The following is a 20,182-nucleotide window of genomic DNA, read 5'->3' as shown; positions in this document are numbered from 1 at the left end:
AATAATTAAATTTTTACATTTAGCAGTGGTTCTTACTCTTTTGATAGCTGATGTAGAAACAATTACTTCAGAGAAAATTCCTGGGGTGAAAGTAGATGACATTTTTAAAAATATTTAATCCTGCTCTCTGGTATTGCTGCATAACTTGGAAAATCTGTTCTTTTCACTTAATGGTAACGTTAAGTAACATACATGATCAAAACTTTTTAGTATGAAATAAGAAACTTTTAGGTGAAAAAACCTCATCCAATTTGTCATCATTTATATTTAAGTGACTTTCAGTGATGGTATTGCTTTTCTTTCTTTCAAGGTCATTGTAGAGCATCAAGTTGCTTTTCTATACAACCTCAAATTCCTTTTACTTAAAGAAAACTGGCCTTTCACTGTCTTGTCACTTGAGTTCATATTTTTCCTTTTAGTATTATTCTAGAAGCCCTTATGTTAGTCTTTATTCTGCCATTCCAAAAGTGCTTCTCCAAATTATCCTTTCTTATATAACTTGGTTTTCCTACAGAACTTCTGAATTCAAAAAGAGATTCCTTATTCTTTTTTAATCTGATATGAGAGTTAACCTCTATGGAGAATCCAAGGATTTATAAGTTTTTAAAAAACCCTTTGACTTTTAGTCCTCACTTTAAACCAAACAGTAAAAGATCAAGTGTGGTAGTGCAGATTAGTAATGTGTGGGTTTGGGGAGGTTTGTAACTGATTCTTTCCTCTTGGCCTTCCTTCTAGTACTTGAGTCCCTTGAAAGATCAGCCACACTTTAGCGTAAGTTTGAACCTTTTAAAGGGCATGGAGTGTTGGATATAAATAATTTCTGTTCAACTAGATACCCTTTCCCTCTCCAATGAATTAGAAGCATGCCTTAATAGGGTAACTTAACTCCTCTCCCAACACACTACTTTTCAAGGATATTTTATAAATAAAATCTGAGGATATTTTTCGTTCCGAAAATTCTAAATTATTTGTTGAACCCTCTTCTGTTTTTTATCAACTTTACCTATGGTGTCTCTTGCTTACAGCCATTTTAAAAGTGGCCTCCAACAAGTCAATGGTCTGTTGCTTTGCCTGTAAAACCCTTTTATATCCCAAATAATCTAGTTGTAGAGCCAGCTGGAGAGATCTCTTTGAATTCCTTATTGATAGCCATTATTCAAAAGACGATCTGGATTTGAGAGATAGCTCTTCAAGTTCTGAGAAATGCCATTCTGTTTGGATGTATTTCATCTTGGTTCTCTCATGGGATTTTAGTTAATTCTATTAGAATGTTTGTAAACTTGTAAGATAAATCAGTTTTTTAAATTTAGGATCCTGTCTATAAAAACAATTCTAAAGCTTTTCAAAAAGTTATCTCTTGTAAATTTGGTTCTTTGTTTTAATTCAGCTCGTGAGAGCCTTTTTTAAAACATTGCCTGACCATGTTTTATATTCCAAATATTGCATTAGGTAGTGTGGATGTTATAAAAGTTGTTGCCTCATTTTGTGAAACAATAATACTCATACAGCAGGAATTGTAAAACAAGATAGCATTCATTAGAAATGTAATAATATTTCACTTTCTGAGCACTTTCTATGTGCCTGGCAATAAGCAGTTTATCTTTATTTAATTTACTTTTTATAAAACCATACGAGAATATTGCATCACAATGAATTGTTTTGTACCAGAGATTCACATCTAGCAAGTGACACCTTGGAAATAGAACCAGGCAGTGTGGCAGCAGAGCCTACTTTTCCTAACAACTCTCTTATATTACTTAAAACATTAATCATTTACTTACTTTTTTTAACTAAAGAAACGAACATTTATTTGCATAAAATAGAAAAGTTAATCCCTTTAAATTTGAAATAAATACAAAGGAGCAAATATTGACCAAATGCAGCGTTTCCCTCCTTTAAAAGTTGGGAGCTGGCATTGAAATTTGCTTCTTTATTTTTGGGAAATATAATGGGAACTTAGATTTGGGGTAAATTGGGGAATATGTTCTAGAAAAGCCATTTCTGTTGAATCATCTTAGCTTTATGTTTGTAGTATACTTGGGTCATATCTCAAAGGCTAGATGAAATTAAAGCTTTCATGTTTAGCTAATTGTTCGCATTTAAAACATACTTTCTAGGAAAGTAGATATAAGCGTGGATATTTTGTCATATTTAGAGTACTATAAAAAAGCAATTCTAATATTTGACATGAATAATTTAGTTTTGTTCTACAGCAGAAATTATGTCTAGCTAATCTAAAGCAAGGTCAGTTACTTTTCTTGATCTTTATTATTAACTCTATATCTTTTCCCTGTCAGGCCTATTAATATGTTAACCAAGTTATCCAGTTTTTCCAAGAGTGTGCATGTCGTATTTGAGGGCAGGATCAAGATACAGGGATTCAGAGAAAAGATTTTAAATTCAGTGTGATTAGTGAATGTGCAGGTGTTTTTACAGCCTATGATACTGCATATAAATTAACATCCCAGAGTTTGAATGGTTCAAGTGAAAATATTTTAGCTTTATATTTGTTAATTCTACGAATTTACTTTGCTGCAGGAGTGGAGTCAACATATCAATGGAGCAAGTCACAGTCGTCGATGCCAGCTGCTGCTTGAAATGTAGGAGTTTGAAATACCTTTAAAGCATCCTTATTCGTGAATTGGAAACAACCATTGATTGGTTTGGGGGAGTTGGTCATTTACTTGTAATATCCACGTTGTTATTACTGCATAGGCAATGTTTAGATCTGGGGTCTTATATGGAATATTAGATGCAGTGATAGTGATACTTTTGTTAATATTCTAGTGTAAATAAACATTGGTCTTTTTATACAAATTGAGAGGATTTTTAATAGACTTAACATAGCTTTTTGATACGTAGGGTATTTCAGTAACAATAATACATGCTCTAAAAATACTGAATATACAAAGAAAGGAAAAGTTCATAGAAGTTACAAATTAGTTGTTAAGCAAAAACTTTCAGGATGTATTTTTTGGTTTTGGCATACATTTGTTTCTGAGTTTAAACTAGAATAAAATTGATTTCATGGAGAATCTTCCTGCCTAAGCAGCACACATAATACCCATTGTTCACTGGTGTTGCAATTTTCACATATGCCTACCTCTGTTGGGGCTGTCCTTTCTAGTGTGTTCTTGGTACTTATATAGGAAAAGCAAAACCTGTGTGGTTGGTCCTCATTTACTTATATAGCCATATTTCTAATTCCTCATACAGTATTGATTCTATTTAAGACTTAGCAAATACAGGGGAAAAAAATCAACATTAATTACCTACATTTTCATGCAGTACAAAACAAATTTATTTTCATTCCTTTGGATTAATTTGTAGTTTTGAAGTTTTTCTTTGGGAAATATCAATGTATGACATGTTTTAAACTGTAAATATTTTTTAAGACTTAGACTTTCCTATAACTTTACTAATAAGTAACCTCTATTTTAAAGGCCAAACAAGGCTATTTTGTGAAAAGGACAGTTTTATTTTAAAGTTAATTTTCTGGTCTTTTTAAAGCTACCCAGAATGGAACCCTGACAATGATACAGGACACACAATGTAAGTTAAAAATTTTAAGCTATTGTTTGTAAAGGAGATCAATGTAAGGAATTCAGGTTGAACTTTTCAAAATATTTTGTGAATATTTTTTATTGAATGTGAGGGCAAAGTCACTGTGGGTGAATTTTATTTTTTATAATTTTAACGTTGATTAAAAAGTTTATCATTTTAATGAAATCCAATTTATCATTTCTTTTAATTTTTCTGGTGTCTTTTGTGTCTCTCGTGTTAATAAAAAGTTTTTACCACCCTAGCTGGTTTGGCTCAGTGGCTAGAGCGTGGGCCTGTGGACTAAAGGGTCCTAGGTTCAATTCCAGTACTGTGGGTGAATTTTCAGAAACTATTTTATATAGTAATTTTTATTGCATTACTATTAAGAATTTTCTTCATTGCTTCACACATAAATGCCCCCAAAGATTAGAATCATTGTTATATGGGGGTGGTTTTAATAATGAATTTTAATTCTTTCTGGTGGACATCTTTATCATGCTTGTTATATTTATGTCTTCACATTACTAGGGGTGATCCCTTCATGTTGCAACAATCTACAAACCCAGCGCCAGGAATTTTGGGGCCTCCACCTCCCTCGTTTCATCTTGGGGGGCCAGCAGTTGGACCAAGAGGAAATCTGGGTGATTATAAAATTTGTGTTATTCCCTAAGAAGTTTTGCCATAAAAATAAACTGATTATGGGCAAAAGAAGACTCATTAAACTGTTATTAAAAAATAACATTGCATGAAAAGACACGGTGCTCATATTTGTAATATCTTTTTAGTGTTTGAAAGTTGTTCATTTTTCAATTGAAATAGCCTATTATAGCAAGTATATTTATTACAAGAATAAAAAAGTACTTTTTTTCACATAAAGGTGCTGGAAATGGGAACCTGCAAGGACCAAGACACATGCAGAAAGGCAGAGTGGTCAGTAACTCAACTCTTGCTTTTACTATAATTACTGTTTTATGAATGATATGCTAATTGAATTTGTGTCATAGTCCTTTCTATTGAAAGACTGTTATAGTTTGAAAGCCATCAGGCTTTTCTATTACTTTGATCAGAGTTAATCTTAAATATGCCTATAGTTGAGAGGTCTCATCTTGAATCAGGGTCTTAAGAACTTTCCTATCCAGTAATGTTTATAGTATTCAATTTAAAAATCAGTGCAGAGACTGTTTTCTGAAACTAAGATCTACCCTTCCCCACTGACATGTGATTTCCTGTATAGTTTTTAAAGTCTCTAGAATGTTACATGACAGTGATGGCGAACCTTTTGAGCTCGGCGTGTCAGCATTTTGAAAAACCCTAATTTAACTCTGGTGCCGTGTCACATATAGAAATTTTTTGATATTTGCAACCATAGTAAAACAAAGACTTATATTTTTGGCATTTATTTTATATATTTAAATGCCATTTAACAAAGAAAAATCAACCAAAAATATGAGTACGCGTGTCATAGGTTCGCCATCACTGTTACATGAGTTGATACTTTAAACTAGAGGCCCAATGCATGAAACATGTGCATGGGTAGGGTCCCTAGGCCTGGCCGGCGATCAGGGCCATTGGGGGGCTTTCGCCAGCCCCGCCGCCAGTCACCTCCCGCTGCAGGACAATCAGGGGGCGGGGGGGGGGGTCCTGCTGGCACCCACCTTGGCTAGCCTGCGGGCTGGGGGCAGCTTCTGCATTAAGTGTCTGCCCCCAGTAGTCAGTACGCTTCATAGCGACCGGTCTATTTGCATATTAGGCTTTTATTATATAGGATACTTAATCTGTTCTGGTTAACATTAGACTATAAAATTAGTGTGCATAACTTGTTTCATATTGCTTTTAAAGAGATTTATTGACTTGATTCTCTTTCCCAATGAATAGGAAACTAGCCGAGTTGTTCACATCATGGATTTCCAGCGAGGAAAAAACTTGAGATATCAATTATTACAGCTGGTGGAACCATTTGGAGTCATTTCAAATCATCTGATCTTAAATAAAATTAATGAGGTATGAGTTTAAAATATGTATAGTATTTATTCATCACTAATATATTTCCTAAAGAGATTATTGCATGGTTTTGTATTAGAGAAATAATTCAATATAATCTTTCTTTTTTCTTTAAAATATTTTTATTGATTTCAGAGAAGAAGGGAGAGGAGGGCAAGAGAGGTAGAAACATCAGTGATGAGAGAAAATCATTGATCGGCTGCCTCCTGCACACCCCCTACCAGGGATTGAGCCCACAACCTGGGCATGTGCCCTTGATCAGAATCAAACCCAGGACCCTTCAGTCCACAGGCCAATACTCTATCCACTGAGCCAAACCAGCTAGGGCTCAATGTAATCTTAAATCATCAATATGGAATGAAGTAGATGAAAAGCCAATAGTTGAAGTATGTTAATATTTAAGTCTTAATGAATATCAATGTGTTCTTTAAATAAAAGAACATATAACAAAACCATTTTTTACCATAGGCTATAATAAGCAAGACAAGTTCTTATGGTATCTCATCAATGTTGTAATGAAACATTATTCAAGGACCTGTTCTAATACTAAATTCTAGTATTAATAGATAATTAATGAGCTTATAAATTTATGTTCTTGAGCAGTAAATTGTCATTATTAAATTACTATAAGGGCTGTAAATGGATAAATCTTTGGAAAGTCATTTAAAACTTTTACCAAAATCATGCCAAATCATTATTTCAAGTCCAGTAGGCATAAGTGATAGTTCAGTGCCATGAAGATAAAATCTGGGACATTGTTTAAAAAAACAGCATGCTAGCAATGTTGGTTTTTCTGCTTTTAGATTCTTGAAAGTATTTTTTATTTAATGATTAAATATGTCTGGAAAGACTTTGAACAATGTTTGAAATAGTTTTGTTTTTTATCTTTATAATTGCAGGCATTTATTGAAATGGCAACCACAGAAGATGCTCAGGCTGCAGTGGATTATTACACAACCACACCAGCATTAGTATTTGGCAAGCCAGTGAGAGTCCATTTATCCCAGAAGTATAAAAGAATAAAGGTAAATGTCTTTTTTTCAGATTTATATTGCCATTCATTTAATATATCATTTTAATTAACTTTAGCTACTTTAAATTGTTGCTAATGACTAGGATAATATTAACTAATAATTATAGTGTACCTACCAACATTTGACATGCCCTTTTTTCCAATTTACTAAATTAAAGAAACCAGAAGGGAAACCAGACCAGAAGTTTGATCAGAAGCAGGAGCTTGGACGTGTGATACATCTCAGCAACTTACCTCATTCTGGCTATTCTGACAGTGCTGTCCTTAAGCTTGCTGAGCCTTATGGGAAAATAAAGAATTATATACTGATGAGGATGAAAAGTCAGGTAATATACATAAGATTTATTTGTGTGTCTATGTATTCTCATTTTAAGGTAAAAAAAAAAAAGCACGAGGAAGTAATTTTCTTTATCTCCTCATAGATTAATTTTTTTAGCCACACAATATTTTCTTCCACATTGAAGTAGGTGCATAAGGTAAAGCGTTGAGTAAAAGTGGAAAGTAAAGCTCTCTTTTGCTCAGGCTAGTAACACTATTTGTTTCCAGGGTTTGCTTCCAAAAATCTTCCTATGTGTAGGTATTTATTCTCCCTTTTTTTTTTCTCTTGTTATTTCAACTGGGATACTGTTGTTTCAGAGAGAGGGAGAGAGATCGGCTACCTCCTGCATATCTCCTACTGGGGATTGAGCCTGCAACCTGGGCATGTGTCCTGACCAGGAATTGAACCCAGCTACCTCCTGGGTACAGAGAGCTCAACCAACTGAGCCACAACGGCTGGGTTAATCGTTCTTTTCTTTAACAGCGTTCTGGTTTATGTCCTTTCAGATTTTTTTAATTATAATTTTTTCTTTTCTTACAGAATTTGATTAATATCTACTAAGCTTATTATTTTAATTACTTTTTTTCAGGAAGCCTGTATATAGGTAGTTTTATATTTGGTCCTACCTAATAAGTGGATAGAAAGAATAGTAAGCACCATATTATATACAGTTCTCTAAGAAATAATCTTCTTTCTAACTTTTTAAGGCCTTTATTGAGATGGAGACCAGAGAAGATGCTATGGCAATGGTTGACCACTGTTTGAAAAAGGCCCTTTGGTTTCAGGGAAGATGTGTGAAAGTTGACCTGTCTGAAAAATACAAAAAATTGGTACTAAGGGTATGTAGTACTTGATTTGTCTTACTTATATTGGGTTTAGTAATTGAAAGAAAGCAACCTCCTCTTTTTGTTTCTGGTCTTCCTTAGTAGCAGAAGTTTTCTATCTGGTGTTCTGTAAAAGCACCTGGATTCTTTGAACAAAGTTCTGCTACCAAAATGTTTATTATCCACTGATTGATTGAAATGTTGATTGTAAAAAACTGCTGACTAAAGTTACCTTAAATTCTTAGGTATGTTTATAGGGATTGAATAAGCTTAGTTGATTATATGAAGGATGGTCATCAGTTATTAATTAACTGGATAATTATGTATTCTGCAAGTGAATATTTTAATATATTAATTTAATGCAAAATTTTGTCTTTTTAGATTCCTAACAGAGGCATTGACTTGCTGAAAAAAGATAAATCCCGGTAATTTCATTTTGTTTGTATGTGTAAATAATGGTATATTAAACTATTGTTTTCCACCTCAGAATTAATTGATGTATATCTCTTTGATTTCAGAAAAAGATCTTATTCTCCAGATGGCAAAGAATCTCCAAGCGATAAGAAATCCAAAACTGAGGGTTCCCAGAAGACTGAAGGTACAACTGAAGGTAAAGAACAAGAAGAAAAGTCAGGTGAAGATGGTGAAAAAGATACAAAAGATGACCAGACAGAACAAGAACCCAGCATGCTTCTAGAATCTGAAGATGAGCTACTGGTAGATGAAGAAGAAGCGGCAGCACTGCTAGAAAGTGGCAGTTCAGTGGGAGATGAGACAGATCTTGCTAATTTAGGTGATGTGACTTCTGATGGGAAAAAGGAACCTTCAGACAAAGCTGTGAAAAAAGATGGAAATGCGAGTGCTTCAGCTGCAAAGAAGAAGCTTAAAAAGGTAAAGGAAGATTGTATTGATCTGTTTTAATAGAAAACTAGATCAGATAAATGTTTCAAATTATTTACCTTAGCCGATTAAAGAGACTCAATCACTTATATTAGAAAAAAATCAGGTGTGAACTATAATACAAGCATTTAAGTCTAAACTCTGCAATAATTGGATTAAATAGGACCTCTTAAAGTTGCCCAAAAATGACAGTGCAAAAAAAGGACTTCTTAGTAATGAAGGGAAAATACTTAAAACTATATATACTTCTACATTGTAAGTACTTTGAGGCAGCTGTATAGTTCAGCTTGTTTTTTAAAAGATGAGTATGATTTTGCAATAAATTAACTGACCAAAAGATGATTAAAACATTTCCACTCATTAAAAAATTGTTGAACTTAAAAATTCTTCCTATATGAGAAATGTACACTTGATCAGATATTTCAGTAACTTTTAAAATATTTTTCTTAGAATAGATGTTACAGATAGCATATAAGATGAATATAAAAATAGGTACATGATACAGGGAACAATAAATAAAGCAAAGACCCATGTATACTAAGGATTGGAGCATTAAAATGTCTTTGAAGCCACTTATATTAAATGGTTCTTGAACCCTGGCCAGGTACCTAGGTTGTAGTGTGGTCCTGAGGCCAAGGTTGCAGGTTCAATCACCAGTCAGGGCACATACAAGACTCAACCAATGAATGCATACATGAGTGGGACAACAAATCAATGTTTCTCTCCTTGCCCTCCCTCCCTCCCTCTCTTCTTTTTCCTAAAAATCAACACATAAACCCTTTTTATCTAATAAAAGGCTAATATGCAAATCGACTGAATGGCAGAACTGCCGGTTGCTGTGACGCGCACTAGTAGTGTCAGCGCACTCCCACAGGAGGAGCACCGCTCAGCCAGAAGCCCTGAGCGGGCTGATGACTGGCAAGCACATCAGTGGTGGCGGGGAGCGGACCTAAGCTGTCAGAGAGCTCCTTGACTGCAAGAGGGCGCAGGCCAGGCTGAGGGATGCCCCCACCCCAACCCCTACCCCCAGTGCAGGAATTTTGTGCACTGGGCCTATAGTTATTTAAAATGAGATTTTTGTAATCCTATTCTATGGTTTCTTTCTCAACAACATTCAACTATTAGAAATTTTTGTGTTGTTAATCCTCACCTGAGGATATTTTTCCATTGATTTTTAGGGAGAGGGAAAGACAGAAACATCAGTGTGAGAGAAACACATTGATTGGTTGTCTCCTGCACTTGCCCTTGAGCAGAATCAAACCTGGGACCCTATCCACTGAGCCAAACTGGGTAGGGCCAACTATTAGAAATTTTTACCTCCAGACTCTTAAAGAGCTTGTGATTATTAAACATTTATTGCATGCTATACATTTTTGTAAGCTCTTTATATGTGTTAATTAGCTTAACCCTCACAGTAACCATATGCAACAGATGTCTTCATTATCATTATCCCTATCTCATGAATGAGGAAATTGAGGCATGGAGAAGTTCATTAATTGTCAGTGGCCATACTACTTATAAGTGGTCAAGCCAAAATTTAAGCCTAGGCCATCATACTCCAGAGCTTGATTTTTTAAAAAAAAATTTTTTTAACTGCTACACTGTTTTGGATTGGGTATTCTCTAAAAAACAGTTGTGTCGCAAGATACTTTTTTCCAGAGGACATCATTAAGTTATTTATAACTAATCAGTTACTTGATATACTAGAGGCCCAGTGCACCAAATTCATGCACAGGTAGGGTCCCTAGGCCTGGCCAGCGATCAGGGCTGATTGGGGCCTCCCTCTGTTCTGCGCCGCCCCCTGGTGGTCAGCGCATGTCATAGCAAGCAATTGAACTCCCAAGGGGACACTTTGCATATTAGCCTTTCATATATATAGATTATATGTATAGAAGATAGATGCTCTAGAAATATAAAAGTCTCCAAACGCTTAGAATATGACTAGCCTCATATCATTTATTTTTTGCTCTCTGCACAAGGCAAGCCTTCAATTATTTAGTTTTAAAACAAGCTAAGTTTTTTTAAAATCAGTGATTTTTAGGGGGGGAAAGTCAGTATTTTGAGAGAATGAATAAAGACAAAGACGCTGTCCCTTTCCCTTTAAGTAAAGCAAATGGAAGGGATGCTGCAGGATAATTGTTGCAGAGTAAATTTGTCTTTCTTAACAGCGTCGTTTCCCAGGGAATATGGAAGGTTTTGTCACTCTAGATGAGGTTGGTGATGAGGAAGATTCGGAACTTCAGAAACTTCGTAAATCGGGCATGGCATTTAAATCTGGTGACAAAAATGATGATGGTTTGGTTGAAATTAAGGTGGACAAGATCGAGGAACTTGATCAAGAAAATGAAGCAGCGTTGGAAAATGGAATTAAAAATGAGGAAAATACGGAACCAGGTGCTGAATCTGCTGAGAATGCTGATGATCCCAACAAAGATACAAGTGAGAATGCAGATGGCCAAAGTGATGAAAACAAGGAGGACTATACAATCCCAGATGAGTATAGAATTGGACCCTATCAACCCAATGTTCCTGTTGGTGAGATTTAAGGTTTTGTTCTTCCCCTCTCACCCTTCCCAAACTCATATATAAGATTTTAAAATTGGTCTTACATAAGCTCTGATAGCATTTTATTTATTTCTGTATAGAACAATTCGTTAATCTTAATTATACATTCTTTTTTTTCTTACCCAAGTCTCCTGATTTTGTATTATCTTTTGTTATCATTACAGAAATGTATTCTTTTCTCAAAGCTTTCTAAGAATTTCACTGGCTTTTTGTTTTGTTTACCTGTTATGTTTCTGCCTTTTTTAAGAGTATAATTAGGTGGGACCTTGAACATCAATTAAATACAACTATTAACTAATGTCATTTTTTGTTGTTGGGTTTTGTTTTAGCTTAGGCCATTTGGACTTCTCACACAAAAATAACATTTGAGAACACTAAATTACTCAGTTTACTGAATTTGTAAGAATATATGTTTGTGTTCTAGGTATAGACTATGTGATACCTAAAACAGGGTTTTACTGTAAGCTGTGTTCACTCTTTTATACAAATGAAGAAGTTGCAAAGAATACTCATTGCAGCAGCCTTCCTCATTATCAGAAATTAAAGGTAAGGCTAAATCTGAAAGAGGACAGTTCTTTTGTGAAAACAAATAGTGTAAGCTTATGGAAAGTAAAGCATGTATAACATTTTTCTTTTTTTATTGATGGGCCATAAGCAGTTTAATTCTAGAAACATCTATTCTGCCACTTTCTATAGTATCTTCTAATTAAATAATAATTTAATAATTTCTAACCATGTTAAAAATTTTGTAATAAAATTAAATTTATTTTTAAGTATTCTCAAATGGATATTGAACTGTAATTTGTCTAATTTGGAAAATACTGGGAGCCTGAAGACCAAGTGACATAAAGCCTTTTTCGCTTCATAAAGTACTATGTCCTGTCATACTTAATGATTTTTACATTGACTTTATTATTTACTAATAATGACACTCTTCAGTAAGTTTTATGATTAACAGGATATAAAGTTAAAGGGGTAAATGAATAGAGCAAAAAATAATCCAAATTTCTATTTAGATTTTTTAAAATTCTATTTTATTGTTTAAAGTATTACAAATAGTAGTACATATGTCTCCTTTTTTTCCCCATTGACCTCCCCCTAGCCTCCCCTATTTCCCAGCACATGCCTTCACCCCCCACTCCTAGTGTCTTGCGTCCATTGGTTATGCTTAATACAAGTCCTTCGGTTGATCTCTTAAAGTGGGTATTTTAGTTAGTGGCTTCTTTAAGGATGGAATAATGAGATGGATAACAGGGGAAAACCCTAAAAGTAGAGGAGTTAAGCACTCATAATTGTAGGTAATTGTTCTGTAACACAAAACTACAAGAGTAGTTAGTCATCCAACATGTTCTATGCATTTACTAGGATAACATTGAATTTAGGAAATCTAGTTCTTTGCAGTATCACATGTTTTAAATGTGTTCTTTGCTGTGAGTATCTTATGGATATGAAAAAAGAATGGTGGTTATTTTCAACAGTAGGAATAATTTTATATATTTCATCCAATTAAGCTGTTTGATGGCAGAAACTATATGTATTACCTAGAGATATATAAATATAAAAGTGGTCTCTGGGTGCTTGACACTTTATAAAGAATACCATGCTTTCTAATATTTTCCAGCTATTCTAATTTTCTAGAAAGTCTGTAGGAGGTGGTTCTCTTAATTCCTATTTTAAATGAATTTTGTCAACTTTAAGAATTATTATGTAGCCCTGGCCAGGTGCTCAATTGGTTAGAGCATCATCCCCATACATCACGATTGCAAGTTTGATCCCCAGTTAGGGTACATACAAGAATCAGCCAATGAATGTATAAATAAGTGAGACAACAAATTGATGTTTCTCTCTCCCTTTGTCCTCCCTCTCTCTCTCTCAAATTAATAAATTTTAAAAGTGAGAATAAAGAATACTTTTAAAAATATTATGTAATATAATATCTTGCTAAGGATAAATTACTTGATACTTTCCAAGGTGGTAATTTTTCTTCTTTTTAAGGTTATAATGGCTTCTAATCTTCATCAATTTACAATAACTACACAGTTGATAAATTTCAGCCAAAAGTAAAGAAACTTTGGATGTTTTACAGTAGATTTATTCTTACTTTATTTTATTTTATTACTTTTATTAACGTCTTAACAGATCTTTGGAGTCCAGGAGCTCTAGAGGTTACACATCTAATACAGGTGTCAGCAAGCTACACTTGCAGCCCAACCACCTTCTTTTTATAAATAAAGTTTTCTAGGGACACAGCCACAATGATTCATTTAAGTATTGTTTATGGCTACTTACATAGTTGTAATGGCAGAATTGAATAGTTGAAATAAAGACCAAATGGTTCACAGACCTACAAAATTCACTGCTGGCCCTTTAAGAAAAGGCTGCCCACTTGGTTTACTGGAAGGGGGCATTAAATAAATTCATGTCATTTTAACTAATCAGTGTTCTTGGAGTGGTAGCATTTCTATGTAACTGTGGTCTTGAGATTTTCTCATCTTCATAAATTAGTGTTAATTGCACATTGAAGTGATTGTTTTTCACATTTCACCATTATTTTCCCATGCCTTATTGTAGTGCCCTGGACCATTTTAGTTTTGTACACTAATAGGAATAACTGAATCTTTTAAAATAGTGATAAGATTATAGGTTAAATTATACTCAAATCCCCAAATCTGGTTAGACTGTTTTATTTTGGAGTTAATTAATTTGTGTTTCTCTTAAGTAACTCAACACCTTTAAATTTTTTTACTTTTCAGAAATTTCTGAATAAATTGGCAGAAGAACGCAGGCAGAAGAAAGAAACTTAAGATGTGCAAGAAGCTTAACGATTTCAAGGAAAATAATAGTTCTTCGTTTTTAATGTTAACCTTTTTTAAATACAATACTGATAGTTAGAAGAAAACTATTGTACTCTTTTGTTTTAGTGGAAAAATAATAGATGTCTGTTCTTGTGTTAAGTGTTATAGCAAAAACACATACGGTTAAATTAATGAAGAATTTTTGTTTTATCAGAATGGTAACAGACAAGTACTTTGTAGAGACTGACTTCGTAAGCTACTTGAGACAACTTGCACCACTAAAAAAATGATACGTAGAACTATTCAAAGAAATGAAATTTAGTAGTTCTAAGCTTCAAAGAAATGTCAAAACTTTCGATTCCATTCAATAAAGAACAAAACCAGTTGTATTTTTATTACTTTTCATCTGAAACATTCCACCTTTTAATCTGAGCCTTGCAGACTTTTCATTTGGCGTGTGAAGCTTTTTTTGATTGCATTTCATTTTTTGGTAACTTCATTAACTGAAGTTAGCAATTAAAATACAGGTGCAGTTTTCTTTTAATGTTATGCTGTTGTTTAGGTAATAAGAAATATTAAGTAACTGGCATTAGATTTTGTAATTTTTCCCCTAAGTTTCTGCTAGATTTCGTATTCTAGTAGTCAATGTATTTTCAGTGAAATGTAAAAATATTCTCATTCTCTTTGACCAGTATTAATTTCTATAGACCTTATTGCTTGTCACTTGAATCCTGTAGCTGTCATACATCTGGTATAAGCAACATTTGATTTTTGAAGTGTGTAGACCATCTTTTCATATTTTCAAAATGTAATTTTACATTTCTGCATTTAAAAACAGTTTGGCCATAATCTAAACGCACGCTTCTAATCCATATACCTGCACATGTGATCTTTGTGAACAGAAATTTGCATGTATTATCTGTGTTTACTTGTAACTTTCTGGTTATATACTGCTTATATCTGTGGATTCAAGTTTCTGAGGTGAAATACCAATAAAAACCTAGGTCATGTTCATTGGTTATACATGTTTGAAATGTTAACCAATATAATTTGTCAGTTGTGGTTTTTATTTGCTGTTACACTTTTTTGCATGTTTTAACAAATTACTACATTTTAAATCTAAAGTATTCTAAAGAGTGCTACTAAAGATCTGAATTTTAAAGTTTTGGTGCTGGTGGATTTCTTGTTCCTGTTACATAACCAAGAAACGGGGCTGTTCATGGGTTTTTAAAACCTTGGGAGTTTAAAATGCTAAAAGACGAAGTAGCAAACACTGATGTTTAGCCATGCTTATTTAATAGTCAAATTGGAAATAACATGTAATAGCAAGAATTAGTTGTAGCAGCCTCTTAAAATATGTTAGGATTCTTGGCTTTCAGGATTATCTGTTCTCAATTTTATTTTTTAATTTAAAAAATAAATAACTTACGAATTCTTTTTGAAACACTTAGGTCCAGGTGTATCAAATGATATATCAAATAGTTGGATACAATTTTATGGTCTTTCTTTGAAGGTCAGATGATAATTTTTTAATGTAACATGCACAAAAAAATCCTTGCCAGTTTACTTGTGCAGTTTAATTTTGGCCTTTACTAATTACCCAATTTTGTTTAATTCTGACTTTTACCTAACAGCAACGACATAAAGCTTTATGTGTACAACAGCATTCCTAATTGTTTTCTGTCAATAATAGCTTTTTTCCCAGAGGTCCTACTTTGTCAGTGTACCAAGTTGTAGAAAAAAATATTTAGTGTTTTCATAGAATTTAGAAAGCAGAACATCTCATTAACTGATGGTTTTAAATAAACCTGTAACAGCTATTTCTCAGATTATGCAAATCTTTATTTAGCAATGTTTCTACTCAAACTTGCTGTAAAGTTTAAGAACGTTTTTCCCACCTCAATTTTAGCGTTTAGTTTAACCTTAAGTCAGTTCTTTTGAGGGAAACTCTTAGGAACACCTATTAATTATTATGGCAGGTGTTATTAAGGTTGTAAAAGTGGAAAGAATACACAAATTTTATTCTGGCTTTGTCCATCGTTGATTTTTGATGTCTTTAAAAAGTAAAATAGGTTCTTGGTGTGTAGTAGAAATCTGCAGGAATGCTGCAGGATGGTTTTTTAAAAATTAAGTTAATAAAAATGTTTGTAGTCTGTAGGCTGTTTAAGAAAATTTATAGTAGAGTGCAGAGCATTTCTGTACATTCCCTTATTAATCTCCATTGAATATAGCTGAAAACTCAAGGATTGAGTGGAATGTGCATGCCCCTTTGGCTCTGGTTCCTATCCTGTGAATGTCGGGTAAGGCTGAGATTCTTTTTCTTTATACTGTACTAGTGGTTCTCTATAGTAGTGCATCAAAATTACCTGGGGACTGCTGAAACATTGCTGAGTCCTGCTCCTAGAATTTCTGATGTGTTAGGTTTCAGTTGGGTCTCAATTTGCATTTTTAACAAGTTATGGATGATGGTGATGTCAAGTATAGAGGTCACACTTTTGAGGAAATTGCTTTACCTATAGCTGAAGTGTTTTGGGTTTTTTTTAAAATGCTTTTATTGATTTTTTAGAGGGAGAAACATTGATCATTGCCTCCCATATGTACCCTCCTGGGGATCGAACCTGCAACCTGTGTATGTGCCCTCACTGGGAATCGAAAAGGGGACCTTTTGGTGCATGGAACGACACTCAACCAATTGAGCCACACCAGTCAGGGCAAGAAGTGTTTTCTGATAGGCATTTTCAGTGAGATGTCTGGTGTAGATACTATAACTTAAAAGAACTGGTTTTGCTATTGTTCCGAATTGAAAATTAAAGGAAACAAAAATAATCTTCGTTTGGGGGCCTGGGCAAGCATTTCTTTTTCTTCTTTAAAATATTTTTATTGATTTCAGAGAGAGAGAGAAGCATCAATGATGAGAGAGGATCATAGTCAATAGCCTGCCTCCTGCATGCCCCACACTTGTGTTGGAATCTGCAACCTGGGCATGTGCCCCAACCGGGAATCGAGATGTGACTTCCTGGTTCATAGGTCGATGCTCAACCACTGAGCCTCAGTTGGGCAGGAAAGCATTTCTTTAAAATTCGGTGAAGGCCACCCCATTTTAGAAACAAGTCTATCCTTTATTTTTTTGCTCAGAATATTTAAAAAATGGTCATCTTCTGGGGACCTAATTCATTCAGTCAGACATTTCAAGGAAGGAGCAGAAACATGAAGTCTTGGGAATTCACTATTTTGCTGGGCCAGAGTTTTTTTTGTTGGTTTTCTTTAATTAATTTCAAAGGGAGGAATGGAGTAGAAACATACTTGAGAGAATCATCAATCGGCCGCCTCCTGCATGCCCCCTACTGGGAATCAAGTCAACAACATAGGCATGTGCCCTGGTTCATGGGTTGAGGCTGTCACTGAACCACACCAGTAGGGCTGCCTTACCACTCCATCACAATGTAGAAGTTAATGAAAAGCTTCTTAAGACCTACTTTGTTAGTTTTGAGTGAACAGTAAGATGGAAGTAACTACCTCTCTCTATCGGGTACAATTAACTTGCTGTGATTGATACTGGTTAGAGCTTAATTACTTTTGTCTCCTGCGATGAAGCAAATGGCTTGAGGTTACACTTGATGAGAGTTGGGCTTCATCCATCAGCATTCTGGAACTGTTCCTCACTGCTCTGAGCTCTAATGGGCCGGTAACATTCAAGGCTGGCCTGGCCGGGAACTACCTTTTTCAATGGGTTTCTCACCTCCAGGTACATGGAAGAAAGCTCAAGGAGAAGTGTCAGGCACCGGCTGAGTTGTTTTTTTAATTAATTTTATTGATTTTTTACAGAGAGGGAGAGGGATAGAGAGTTAGAAACATTGATGAGAGAGAAACATTGATCAGCTGCCTCTTGCACACCTCCCACTGGGGATGTGCCCGCAACCAAGGTACATGCTCTTGACCAGAATCGAACCTGGGACCCTTCAGTCCGCAGGCTGACGCTCTACCCACTGAGCCAAACCAGTTAGGGCGTGAGTTGGGTTTTTATGTGGGGAAGGAAACTAGGGCCAGGGCTTTGGGGTTGATATTTGAGGATCTCCCACCTTAGATCAAACCTTTTTGAGTAACAGGCAAAAGAAATTAGCATTTATTCTCTTTTTTTTTTTGTTAATCTTCATCTGAGGGTATTTTTTCATTAATTTTTAGAGTGGGAGAGGGAAAGATAGAGAAACATAGATGCGAGAGAGAGATCAATTGGTTGCCTCCTGCATGAGACCCGACCAGGGCCCAGGCCAGGGAGGAGCCTGCAACCAAGGTACATGCCCTTGACTGGAATTGAACCTGGGACTCTCTGGTCCTCAGGCCGACACTCTATACACCAAGCCAAATCGGCTAGGCTAGCATTTACTCTATCAAACAGCTCAAAATGCTTCGTACATACAACCTTGTTACTGGGTCCCATGTGTCCCAGTCTCTAGAAAGTTACTCTCAAAGAATAGTGTGGTAATTATGGGTACTTAAAAAGCTCTCTTGAGGAATATTCTCATTGCAGTGTGAATTTTAGAAGTAATATTCTCCACATTTCTGCTTTCCAATGGTTACTCCCTAAAACTACTTCACACCATTATCAACACCAAATTCTCCCTGAAAATCTGCGTGGCTTTCCCCTCCTGCCCAATTAAATATGCAGATTACCTTTCTTTTTAAAAAAGTACTAATTAGGTAAATGAAGATATAGGTACTAAATTACTTGAGATTATATAGGAAAAATTCTGGATGTGAAGACTCAGGAAGTATGATTAATTTTTAAAAGACTTAAAGGACCTAAAAGTTTTAGACCTTTTCTTGAAGTTAAGAGTTTTTAGGAAGTTTTATAATTATCACAGCATTGAAGAGCTCTAAAAGCCAAGTGTACAATAGGGAATATGAAAAGGTAAAAGGGCAATCTGTTGGGTGTAGTACACAAAAGTCAACATTCCCACTCTGATAGTAGGACATCTGTAATATTTTAAAATCTTGGGGGCTGTTTCCCAGAATCTGCTTTTCTCACAAAAAAATAGAAGTCTGGAAAATCTGCATTCTAATTTATTTTGTAGTGTCCTGAGCCTGTGGGAAAGGGATTGCAGTTTAGATGATTATTGGTGTGTGTATATATTGGTTTCAGAAAGGGAGAGAGAAATATCAATGATGAGAGTGAGTCACCAATCAGCTACCTCCCACATGCCCCACACGGGATCAAAAGCACACACCGGGCATGTTCCCCTGACTGGAATCGAACCCGGGCCTCTTCAGACTGCAGGTCGATGCTATCCACTGAGCCAAACTGGCTAGGGCAGACCCATATCATTTTAAGAAGCAGCCAAGCTTCCCAAAACCAGGAGCAGGGAAGGGCTTGACTTAAGCTGGAGAAGAGGAATTGCCTCTGCCCTCCAGTACTCCACACATGTAGGCACACATCACCCTTCTGCGAAAACCTTAAGTCAGACAAGTTTTTTGTTTGGGGTTCTTTTATACACACAAAATTTGTCTTAACCATTTTTAAGTGGTGATACGATTGTACTGTACAATCACCTATCCCCATAACTTCATCTTTTAATACTATACCCATTAAATAGTGACAGCAATTCCAGCTCTTCCCAACCATCATTGCAAGTTGTCTATGATTTTTACTACCTTATATAAGTGCAAAGTGTCTTGTGTCATTTCACTTAATGTGATGTACTATACTGCAGAGTTTCCTTCTTAAAGGCTAAATAATACTCCATTGAATGTATATACTACATTTTGCTTATTCATCCATTGATGGGCACTTGGTTTGTTTCCTTGTTTGAAGTACTGTCAGTGCTGCTGTGAACATGTATGTACAAATACCTCTTCAAGACCCTCCTTCTAGTTGTGAATATATACCAGTAGTGGAATTGCTGGGTCATATGGTAATTATATTTTTATCTCCTCACCGGAATTGTCAACATTCAGAACAGTGGACCATTGCTTCCCTGCACAGTGCTTGGCTCTTACTCAAGACTCAGTAATGCTGCGGTGTACATATTCTATACATGATACAAGTGAGCACAGGGACAAGGCTATTACCAAACTATAGAAATTTGTTAGACTTCATTTCAGGTGTGATTTTTCTCTTGTTTATAAGTTCAATTCAAGCTTTCATAGAAATTCAGACAATAAAAAAATATACAGGAGACAGTAAATCCTTCAAAATCTGACCACC

General features: G+C 35.0%; 1 protein-coding gene across 15 annotated transcripts in view; it reads left to right on the top strand.

Annotated features, from left to right (window-relative positions):
- The window catches only part of MATR3 (matrin 3), a 50,418-nt gene extending 34,283 nt beyond the window's left edge, over window positions 1–16,135 (top strand). For 13 of the 15 annotated variants that reach the window (XM_070414869.1, XM_070414868.1, XM_070414867.1 and 10 more), the window contains 13 exons: window positions 2,539–2,600; window positions 3,511–3,552; window positions 4,072–4,184; window positions 4,421–4,473; window positions 5,419–5,544; window positions 6,444–6,569; window positions 6,736–6,903; window positions 7,604–7,735; window positions 8,102–8,145; window positions 8,239–8,611; window positions 10,789–11,155; window positions 11,610–11,731; window positions 13,939–16,135. In XM_070414869.1, coding sequence (XP_070270970.1) covers window positions 2,539–2,600; window positions 3,511–3,552; window positions 4,072–4,184; window positions 4,421–4,473; window positions 5,419–5,544; window positions 6,444–6,569; window positions 6,736–6,903; window positions 7,604–7,735; window positions 8,102–8,145; window positions 8,239–8,611; window positions 10,789–11,155; window positions 11,610–11,731; window positions 13,939–13,989 — 1,779 coding nt within the window. In that variant the 3' untranslated portion in view covers window positions 13,990–16,135. The remainder of the gene's footprint in view (window positions 1–2,538; window positions 2,601–3,510; window positions 3,553–4,071; window positions 4,185–4,420; window positions 4,474–5,418; window positions 5,545–6,443; window positions 6,570–6,735; window positions 6,904–7,603; window positions 7,736–8,101; window positions 8,146–8,238; window positions 8,612–10,788; window positions 11,156–11,609; window positions 11,732–13,938) is intronic. The other 2 variants (XM_070414874.1, XM_070414875.1) reach the window with 2 other exon arrangements.
- Window positions 16,136–20,182: the final 4,047 nt, after the last annotated feature.

This window comes from Myotis yumanensis, unplaced genomic scaffold (genome assembly GCF_028538775.1).
Source record: "Myotis yumanensis isolate MYYU_CA2020_CCGP unplaced genomic scaffold, mMyoYum1.0.hap1 SCAF_5, whole genome shotgun sequence".
Classification (NCBI taxonomy): Eukaryota; Metazoa; Chordata; class Mammalia; order Chiroptera; family Vespertilionidae; genus Myotis; species Myotis yumanensis.
Note: the sequence above shows the minus strand (reverse complement) of the source record. Positions and strands in the feature narration are given on the sequence as shown.